Source organism: Populus alba, chromosome 11 (assembly GCF_005239225.2).
Source record: "Populus alba chromosome 11, ASM523922v2, whole genome shotgun sequence".
Lineage (NCBI taxonomy): Eukaryota > Viridiplantae > Streptophyta > Magnoliopsida > Malpighiales > Salicaceae > Populus > Populus alba.
In genome coordinates, this window is record NC_133294.1 from 18,348,253 (window position 1) to 18,359,112 (window position 10,860).

General features: G+C 28.2%; 1 protein-coding gene across 2 annotated transcripts; it reads left to right on the forward strand.

The window, feature by feature from the left end:
* The first annotated feature begins 7,327 nt into the window (after positions 1–7,327).
* Positions 7,328–10,164, forward strand: LOC118031336 (uncharacterized). Of its 2 annotated transcripts, none has more exons than XR_004684516.2 (9): positions 7,328–7,643; positions 7,721–7,810; positions 8,292–8,351; positions 8,443–8,482; positions 8,611–8,704; positions 9,293–9,352; positions 9,431–9,522; positions 9,618–9,815; positions 9,915–10,164. XR_004684516.2 is itself a non-coding variant. In XM_035035712.2 (9 exons), exons 1-8 carry the CDS (start codon positions 7,537–7,539, stop codon positions 9,702–9,704), a joined length of 630 nt encoding a protein of 209 aa, XP_034891603.1. In that variant the 5' UTR covers positions 7,329–7,536; the 3' UTR covers positions 9,705–9,706; positions 9,915–10,164. The 2 variants fall into 2 exon arrangements, 1 of the variants encoding a protein (XP_034891603.1); XM_035035712.2 differs by having other exon boundaries at positions 7,329–7,643; positions 9,618–9,706.
* Positions 10,165–10,860: the final 696 nt, after the last annotated feature.

Below are 10,860 nucleotides of genomic sequence, written 5' to 3' on the forward strand. Positions count from 1 at the left end.
ATGTATAAGATGATTTAAAAAAGACTCCCATTTAATTTTAAAAAATTATTTTATTGAAAAATTAAGAATCTTGTTGTGGTGCTGTATCAAGCAGTCTTAAAAGAAATAGGGTTTTATTTAGTTTATAATTTAGATAGCTTCATTAGGATTTCAAGCATGGTAATTTTTATTTTCAGATGTTTTTTAAAAGATATTAAATTAATGTTTTTAAAAAAATTTAAATAATTTTAATGTTCTAATATAAAAATAAATAAATAAATTATTTTAAAATGTTTTCAAGTAAAAAATACTAGTAAACAATACCCAGTGCACTCCTTCTCTACACCTGTTATTTTACTCATTCTCCAACAAAATCAACCAAAAGTTACCAAATAAAAAAGGCTTGATGCGTGTATTATCATCATATTATGACCACTCCAGAATTTGTAAAACTACGTGAATTATTTGATGATTATAAGTTGCAATTCTTTCAAGATAATTTTAATCTTAATTAGCAGAAACTTCTAGCTAGATCCATATGATTAATTATTGCATAAGAATTTGACCTTGACCCTGAGATAATTTTAATCTTAATTAGTAGAAACTTCTAGCTAGATCCATATGATTTTTTTGTGTTAAAAAATAATTTTTTTATATTTTAAATTATTTTGATTTATTGATTTTAAAAATAATTTTTTTAAAAAAAAATTAGTTTAATATATTTTGACACTAAAAATATTTTGAAAAGTAATATCAACCACATTTCTAAATAGATCTTCGTGAGTTAGTTAAAAGTTTTATTTGCTATAAGTTTTTTTTTTTAGTATTAATTTAATGTTTATGCAAATAATTTTCAGTTTTTCCAACATCCTTGTATTAAATTCATTCAAAAGGATATTTTAAGAAAATATTAATTTGATATTTTGAAAGGCATTAAAGCTACAATATATACTGAATTACGCGCTTGATGCAAGAGACCAGATCATCTGATTTTTTCGAGTGGAGGGGGAAAAAAACTAATTTTGTTGAGAATAAAAGAATCATAATTTAAATGGAGACCTTGTCTATTGAATTTGACTAAACAACCTGAGAAAAAAAAGGTTTCGACGTGGGTATTCTGGCAAGGAATCCATGGCCTGCTTCTAGAGAAGCTTTACGTGTGTTTTGTAGCTAAAATAATTTAAAATTATGGTTAATTTTCATTAGTAGATGGGCAGCATGTTCCTCCATCCCCGATTTGATTGTTTTTATCATATCTTTAAATTTAAAAACCCACACCACAAATTGACTGAGTGTAAGAGAAAACACAAAAATACAGAGTAAATAATTTGGATTTTTTAAAAATCAAAATTAGCGGAGCAAATTAAAATCATGCCAAAAAACTAAAAGTTAAAAAAAATAACAAAATAGTACAATCTCAGCCTTTCTTAATCATGAAAGGCGATATTTTAAGGATGTTGTTATTTCAAAACATGATAAATTATTCATTCAAGACTAACAATATAATATATAATATTTTAATTTGAATCATTTAGATTATTATAAACTTACATGTTAATTTTAAAACTCATGAGATTAATCAACATGTATGTAAACTGACCCGAATATTAATGTTAATAAAAAAAAAATATTATAAGTTATTTTGTAACATTTCATAATCATAATATATCATTAAAATAAACTCAGCCTCTCTTCTTCTACCCTAGAAGAACAAAAACAAAATCAATTAATTTTTGTGTGCAAATAGGCACGAAATCTCTGATATTTAGCAGACTGGACTTTCTTGGAAACAACCTTTCGGTGGATTCGAAGCTTCTTGTTTCACTTTCATTGCCCCTCACTGCGCTGCAACTACCGATGCCCCTAAAGGGACAATTGGTCACGTCGATATCAAATGAGGATTATATTACAATTTGATAATTTTTATATTTAATTATCAAATTATATATTAGTACAATAAAAAATATATCAAAAATCTTTGTATGGAAATTAACCATTATAAAAGGTATTCTAGTCTGTTGACTTGATGGTTAAGTTTATATCATGTCATAATAATTATTTTTAAAAGTATATTTTGTTTGAAATATATTAAAAAAAAATTTTATTATTTTTAATATTAATATATTAAAATAACTTAAAATTAAAATATTTAAATTTTTATAAAAAAAGTTTCCAACCATACGGCCACGGCACGGGTTCTTTAACATGAAGCATACGGCCACCACACATGGTCGCTGGCTGGCCCATTTCCCCAAATGTACAAAAGAGTCCCTCGTAAGGGAGCCAATTCACCAAATTTCCCATAACAAATGTGTAATATGGCATGAATAGATGAGATTTGGCATGCATATATAAAATCACCAGAATCTAAATCGAAATGATTTTCTTCTGGATTTTAGCCCTGAATAAGTGAGATTCTGAAAGCATCAGCCATCGGCATTTGCTAAGATCAGTAGAATTAGAAACTTAAAAATCAAGTCCTTCTACGTGGATAAAACGCACCCAAAATTTCAATTAAAGCACCCCTCGTATAAAAGAAAGTAATCCCAAGTAACGTGTTGCTTATTTATCTATGATTTGTTAATAATATTTTATTTTATTGATTTTTGTATTTGATTTTTTTTTACATTTGACATCTGTTGATTTACTTACTATTTATTTTATTTGAAATAATCTATAAAATTAGAGTTTTTTAATTTTATTATCATATTTTTTATCTGTTAGATTTGATTTCTCTTTTTTTTATTTGTTTTATTTAAGATTATTTTTTATAATATTTTTTTATAATTTCATTATCTTTAAGTGTTTTTCTTGTTAGATTTAATTTTTATTCCTTTGATTGTTTTTTTTTTTATTTTAATAAATTTTTTTTAAATGATATTTTTCATGGTTTCATCTTAGTTGGGAATTGAGTTTCTTGATTGAACTTGAGTCTTAAATTTCACGGGTTGTGAGTTTGAAAAAGTAACTCAGGTTTACTTAGTTTTTTTTTTAATTATATTTTTATTTTTAATTTTATCCTTTAATATTTATTTAATTAGAGATTGAGTTCCGTTAATTCTTTTATTTTTTTTCTATAGGATTTTTCATTAATTTTAAAAATAACTCGAGTTATCTCGGGTTTTTTTATTTATTATTTTTGGTTAAACTTAGCTTTTTTAAAATAAATTTTATTTTTCATTAAATTAAATTAAATTAGTCGGTTAAATATAACTATAAGATCCTAACTTTTTAAAAGTAGTTTCTCAAGTGCAATTTTTTTTTAGTGCACCTAGTAACTAAATTACGTGGCATTGTTCCTCGCCGTGATAGGATTTATCGTCATATTCTAGCTGTGAATTATTTGTTTAATTTTGCATTTCTTGTGAAAAATGACGTTGAAGTTTATAATGTTGTGTGTATGCATTCGCTCATAACATATTGTTGATCATTACTCACGAGCGGTGATTTAAAATGTTCAATATCATAGTTTACACAATCGAATGCTAAAGTAAGTTTTATCCTTTTAAGCGTAAGAGATTGAACGAGTGTAAAAAAAAAAACATGTTTGTAATAATCTTATTGTTAGAGAATAATATAAATCATATCCCATGATCTTACTCAAAAGCTTAAGTTATTAGGTTGAGATGGTTCTTTGACATGGTATCAGAGCCTTGATGACCAAGCAGTCACGAGTTCGAATCTCACCATCCCTATTTATTTGATAAAAATTAAGCACAATGTATTGTGGGTATGTGCAAGTTTCAAGCCCAAAGGGCTTTCACTTAAAGGGGTGTGTTAGAAAATAATATAAATCATATCCTAAGACCTCACCTAACAATTTAAACTTTTGGGTTTAGATGGTTTTTTGACACTTGTTATTATTATTATTTTATAAGATGATGCTTTTGAAATTATTTGAAAAACATGTTTAGATCGTAGTTGATGGGGTTGGAGACACCCCTAAAATATAATTAAGGTAAATAATGTCACATCTATACACCCTAGTTAATTAAGAAATTTCAAATCCTTGAACTAAACATTGACATTCCTATTTGTATAATTGAGATACAATGATTTTCAAACTTTTATATAAAAAATAGAATTTAAAAAATATGTATGTTCACTTCAATGTAATTCTATTAATTTTTTTTAATTATATTAATATATATATATACAGTGATGCCATCATGCTAATGATAATGACATATATAATTATGTTTACCATTGGTAACATATATAATTACGAGACTTGAAAAAATAAAGAAGCAAGTGGATGTTACGCTTTATCTAAGGCCTAATAATTAGGTTTTAATGGTGTTTTATGAAAATTTAAATTTAAATTTTTTTAATATATTTTAAAATAAAATACATTTAAAAAAACAACTGCTGACAAGTAGAAACACCCTGTTAAAGTTATTACCACTTGTCCCGGTTAAAATAGAAATCCCGTGCCCCTGGCCTGTTGCTCACCTAGGCACCAGCCTCGTATTATTATTTTTTTATTGCTATAAAAAACCCTAAAAAGAATAGTCCAATCATGCAGTGACACATGGTCAAGTTAAACAAGGTTGTCAAATTCCACCGGAATTTGTGGAATTTTATATTTTTATATTCGTATTTTAATCTCGTGTGCTGTCAGAGCAAATCGATGACAGCATCAAAGTGAAGTTTACACAAAAGCACAGACAATATCACAAAGAACCAGAAAGACGGAGGACGTGAAGGTAAAGTTAATCTAATATATGACTATCTATCTCGGTTCACAGTACCATATGCTTTAATGATCTCGAGAAAAAACATTAATTAATTTGATATTTTTAATTTTACAATTGTAGCCGTTGAGTGGAATTTGTTTCGTCTTTTGGCAGGTTAGAAATGTCAATTTCTTAATTTTAAAAGTAAATTAAATTGAATGATTATTTATCACTAAGAATATAAAATAAATAGTATATGTGATGACCGTTAATAAGAGGGTTAATTAACCAGGACCTTTTTATTAATTGGTCGGGGTCTACGCTCACACATTTATGGCTCTTATCCCAATGCTCAAATTACATTTCACAAAAAACACGAGTTTTTAACTACGATAGCTAAATATAAAAATGTTTTTTTAAAAAATTAAAAAACATTTATTTTTTTATTTTAAATTAATATTTTTTTAGTGTTTTTAATTATTTTGATGGATAATTTATTTATTTTAATCAAAATAATTTAAAAATAACAAAAAATAATATTTAATATATTTTTAAATAATATTTTTTAAAAAATTAATTATAACCATTCTCTCAAACATAACAATACCAAAACCATCTTCGTTTTTAAAAGTGATATCTTTCAATAAAAGTAATGCTGGTCTTAATCGATAATCCAATTGCCAGCTGTATGGAAAAGACAAGGATTCTATCTAATTCACTGACAGTACAACGTGATTTGCGATCACGTGATTAAAATAAATTTTGAATTTTAATCGATCTTATCTGCAATCCTAAACAGAACGGAAAAAAATAATATATCATGATAAAGGGAGCAAAAAAACAAAATAAAATACGTGAGCTGCTATTTATCATATAATTCCACTTATATGGTTTTTTCTACACTTAGTTTTGATTTGTCAACTTGGTAGCATTGTGGACCTGTAAATCCAAGGCTACGCTTTTAATAAAGCCAGGTAGTCACATGCAGGCTTTAAAAATGTAATTATAATTATTATTATTTTTAATATTTTTTATTCTAAAATATATTAAAATAATATTTTTTTATGTTTTAAAAATTATTTTTGATGTCAATACATTAAAATAATTTGAAAACACTAAAAAAATATTAATTTAAAATAAAAATAAATAATTTTTTTTTAATGTTTTCTAAGAATATTTTTGAAATGAAAAAACAAACAGGATCTATAATCTTTTCTCGTCACTGTATTACTCACTTATTATTCGGGAATTTACTAGAATAAAATATGATGGCAATTATTTTTAAAATAATTTTTGTTTGAAAAAATTATTAAATAATAATTTTTTTATTTTAAAAAAATTACTTTTTAATATCTACTTGATAGCTAGTTAGGAGATTATTTGGTAGCAAAGGAGGGGATCATAAGTAAGATTTTCATGGATTTTGTAGTTTTAACTTGAATTTGCTTGCCTGATCGAATTTTGATATACAAAAATTAATGTAAAAAACTTTAATTATAAAATCAGAAAACAATTATTAAATTTAATGTAGCTATATACATGAGAAATAAATCTTGTAGGGTTGCAATATTTGTGCAAATAAAATCACCATTCCCGTTCATTTTAATTTTATCCTTTTAAATTGTTACTTTTTATTTTGTTTATGGATATTCAGAAATATGATAGTATTATCTTTTAAAATATTTTTTATTATTTAAAATTTATTTTTAATATTAGCACTAAAATAAATTTAAAAATATAAAAAATTATTTTTAAGTAAAAAAATTTAAATTTCTTAAAAGGCCTCTAAAATTCAAATTTTTTTGTTTTTTGTGCTGTGCTGATATGCAGGTGCGGGGTATTAAAGTATATTAGTACGATAAGCATCAAGATAACAAGGTTTAGCCTTTTTGAAGTGCTGAAATTACCTTGACCTTTAACACTTAGAGTACAATCCAGGATTAGAAGCTGTTGAAAACAAACTTTCTTTTGTGTTCTTGTAAACCCCTTTTCAAGACATCCGCCCTAGCGATCTTCCTTTTTCTTTTTATTTTTTATTCCAAGTCTGATGACTAGGAATATGAATTCAAGTTAGAGGGAATTCAAAGGTTCACACCGTTACTGTAATCTTCAATTCCATCTTTTGGCTCCCTGCCACACATTAGTATTTTTTAAAAATTTAAAAATTTTTTTTTATATATATTTTTGGATAATTTTAATATGTCAAAGTCAAAAATAATTTTTTAAAAATAAAAAAATTATTTTAATATATTTTAGAACGAAAAATATTTTAAAAAATAATTATTACTATATTTTCAAACATTATACTATACTATTAATAATATGTAAGTTAATTATTTAGTAGATGGTCTTGTAATAAAAACGTGGTATTAAGAGGTTTGTTTTTATGTAATTGCTAATATAATAATTGCTGTAGGTTTACATGATCATTAACTTCAGAACTTTATAGGATTAGTTAAAATATACACAAAGTAGTTCGAAAATATATATTAGTAAAAAAAAAAACAATATGTAAGTTATTGCAATCACATGATACTTGCTTATTCAAGAATCAATAAAGTCTTGAATGGTTCTTCTCTCTAATTAAGATAAAGTCCTGACAAGTAATGACACGTGCAAACAGGGATAAACCCTGTTGCCGCATGGCAGTCATCAATTGGAGCAAAGGACCAATACCAAATGAGATAACCGCATACTACCAAAAAAGGAGCAAATTTGAATTCGAGATAAGGAAACCGAATTAAGCAAGCGCGCGCCAAACACACAAAACGCACCTCCCTCTCTCGATTTCAAAAAACAAAGAAGAAAAAGAAACCTCTCCTTCTGTATCAATTTCAATTCCAGATTCCACAAGAAAATACTCCTCACCCGAAACTCAAAAATGTCAACAGCGAAAACAAGCTCCAAAAAGCGAGTTGCAGAGTCGTTACTCACCAAATCGGCTTCCAAATTCCGAGTCGAGGACGAGTTCGATCCCGAACTCTCAAGGTACATCCTCAAAACACCTCACTTTTCATTGTTTATGAAGAAATATACTAAAATTCAAATTATGATCTTAATTTCAGCGACATCAAGGGGATTATGTCGGCGCTACACCAGATCAGAGAGAAAGCTCAAAAGGACGGTCTGAAGAAGAACGAGCAGACGATTTCTAGGTTAGTAGAGTTTAATGTCGTTTTTTGTTAGATATTAATCGGTTATTTGTTATATATATATATATATATATATATATATATATTCGTGGATTCATGATATTTCTAGTTTTTTTAGTAATGCTTCCAGGATTTTAGTGATAAGCTTGAATGAAGTGTTTGATTTCGGAGGCGATCAAATTGATTTTCATGTTTCTAATGTTTTGAATTTTTTTAACCAAATCCGTTGAGATATTGGATTTTTTTTTTGTGTGCTTCTGTGTGTTTAAATATGCTATTTTGGTAATTCTTTTTTATATCTCATATAAATTTAATTTTTGATCGGACTCAGTTTTAGTAATTCCAGTTCTCTAAACAATATGAATTTAGTGTTTGATTTTTATTTAAGAATTGATTTTGCTTTTTTTTTTTTTTGCTTTTGATTAATTGATTGATCTCTGTAATTTGTGTAGTGATTTGACTGTTTGTTATTTTATGGGGACAGTGTGGGCTCTGAGATCAAGTCTATGATTGATGAATTGAAGTCTAAAATTGAGAAGGACAGGTAAATTAGTAAGAATAAACAAAGCCATTATTAAAGCCAGATAAACTCTGCAGATGTTCTTGTTTAATTTTATTCCTTTTTTAACTGTTAGGCAAACTTTTGCAAAGGCACTCTCAAAGAGCTCAAAAGAGGTAGGTAGAGAAGAAACGGGGATTAAAACGAAGATAAAATTTTTGCTTTATTGTTTTTTCTTTAAGATTTTTGAATGGGTAATTAATGATAAGCATCTGGGTGTGGTTATGTTAATGGATGTCTGAAGTGTGAAAATTGCTTGAAGAGTGAGACTGACAAGTTTCAAGAGATATATGACAAGTTTTGCAAGGAGAAGGAAGCTCATTTGCAGGCCCTGAAAGGTACTTTGTTTACCGCCTTTCTGGGGTTAATTTTCTTGGATCTTTTTCCCAACTGATGATGAACGCTGAGCTAGTGTAACAATTGTTGATTCTTGAACGGATTTCTAAAGTCAACTTTACACATGGGTTTTGATGGAGCACGTAGAATAAGATTGTGATTTGTGAAGGAAAGTAGGGAGATTGGGCCACGGATAGTGTGGAACGGTTAAAAAGGATTTGCGCATATCTTGTCTTCTACTGACATCTAATCCATATTATTGTCTTTCATCGATATGAATGTTTCTTTGAAAATTGATACCTTTATGTTGAAGATGAGATGATTTTGCTTGCTTATGGGACCACTCTGAAAATTCTTAGATATTAATTCCAGATTTTTTTCCGACCGTGTATCGAGCAGTACTTTGTAATAATGTAAAGCATTGTGTCACTGTTCTAAAGGATTTGCTCGTACATCAACTCGTAGAGTAAAACTAGAAAACTGCTCATGGTTTGCCTTTTCATGTTAGAATGCTGTTCTCTTTATGGAAAGCAAATTCAGTTCCAAATGATCACTTTCGGTGCTATTTGTTTGTAAATGCTGTTTGGCAGATACTGTTTCCAAATTCGAGGAAGACAAGGAAAGGCTGTGTATGAGATACGAACAAATGAGTAAGGACTGCACAAGAAAGCTCTTTCTTTCTTCTCATAAAGTATAACTCAACTCCTTCTGTTATGGGTCGATATCAGGGAAGAAGGAGAAAAGCATGATATCTGAACATGAGAAAACCTGTGCTGATAAAATTGCTAAAATGGAGGAATCATTGAAAAAGAAAAAGCAGGTAAGCTGATTATGGATACCAGGTTACTGAATTGCTAGAGCCGCCCACCCTCATGTCAACACTATTAACCACATTTTTCTTTATGAAAAGCACAGGATGACAAGACTTTCAGCATTTTGAGGAAAAGCCTCGGCTCATTCCTGGAAGATGCTTCAGATGAGGACTTCCCTCCTGATGATTGAAGGTTGCATATTTGCATTAGTTTTCATCACTCCAAGCATTTAACTGTGGATACCCAATTCCTTCCTTTCCAAAGTCAATCTAGTTTACAACATACTGCCCCTAGGAAACTCGTATGCATTCTGCTTCCAGCATTCTCCTCGTTCATGTTCACGTGTCAATTTAACTTTTACTTGGGTCTAAATTTTGGATGTAATCTAATTTTGTTGCAGGAGGTGATTATCTCTTAATATCCTTTATTACTATACTGGTAAGGAGGACATGACTAGTTCAAGGTTGCATACGCACCTGTTGGTGGTTGTACCTACCCATGTCAGGCTACGTATTACCTCTTACTTTTCACGTTCTGGCCAACTACAACGGCTGAAAATTCTGTGGTAAGAGAGTCGTTTGGTGAGCCTTTGTGGAAAATATCAAGTAATGACTACAGTAATGAATCAAGTAGTTTGGTGAGGCAAACAAGAGTTCTTTGTTGGAGTTTGTAGTTAGTCACAGAAGTAATTAACGTTTTAAAAAATAAAATTAATATAGGTTTGGCTAGACATAAAAATCATGCTTTCCAGGAGTTTGAATGCTTCGAGTTTCATTATTTTCGAAGTTTCTAAAGTCAATTATTCATCATTTTGTGGAGGACTATAATTCAACATGAATTGTCATGGTGATTTTCAAATAGATCTCCGTTCAGATTGGGATCCACACATACGTGTGATTATAAGAATGTGGGATCCCATAATTTCTGGACGAACCTAAGAAAGTGCCCTAGCTATTGGGTTTGTAGTATTTATTGAGTCCGAACAAATTCTTACATTAAATTGCAGCGTTTTGTAGGGAATCTAATTATTTTAACAAAAAACATTAAATAATGCCGTGTTTTTTGAAGTGCAATTTGAATGAAATTGAGGGATCAAAATTGATAATGAGACTAAAAAAAAAGATGGTTTCCTTTTTATTTTTATTTTTTTAATTTGAAAATTTTGATATTTTGATCTAAAATATTATTTTATTTACATTTTAGTTATAAAGTTTGAGAGTGGAGAAAGAGGGTCACTAGAAAATAATAAAAGAGAAAAAATAATCAGTTACCTAGTATTAAGACAATGTTTTATTTTAAAAAATTATATTTAAGATCATGATAAGTTTTTATTTAAAGAATAGTGC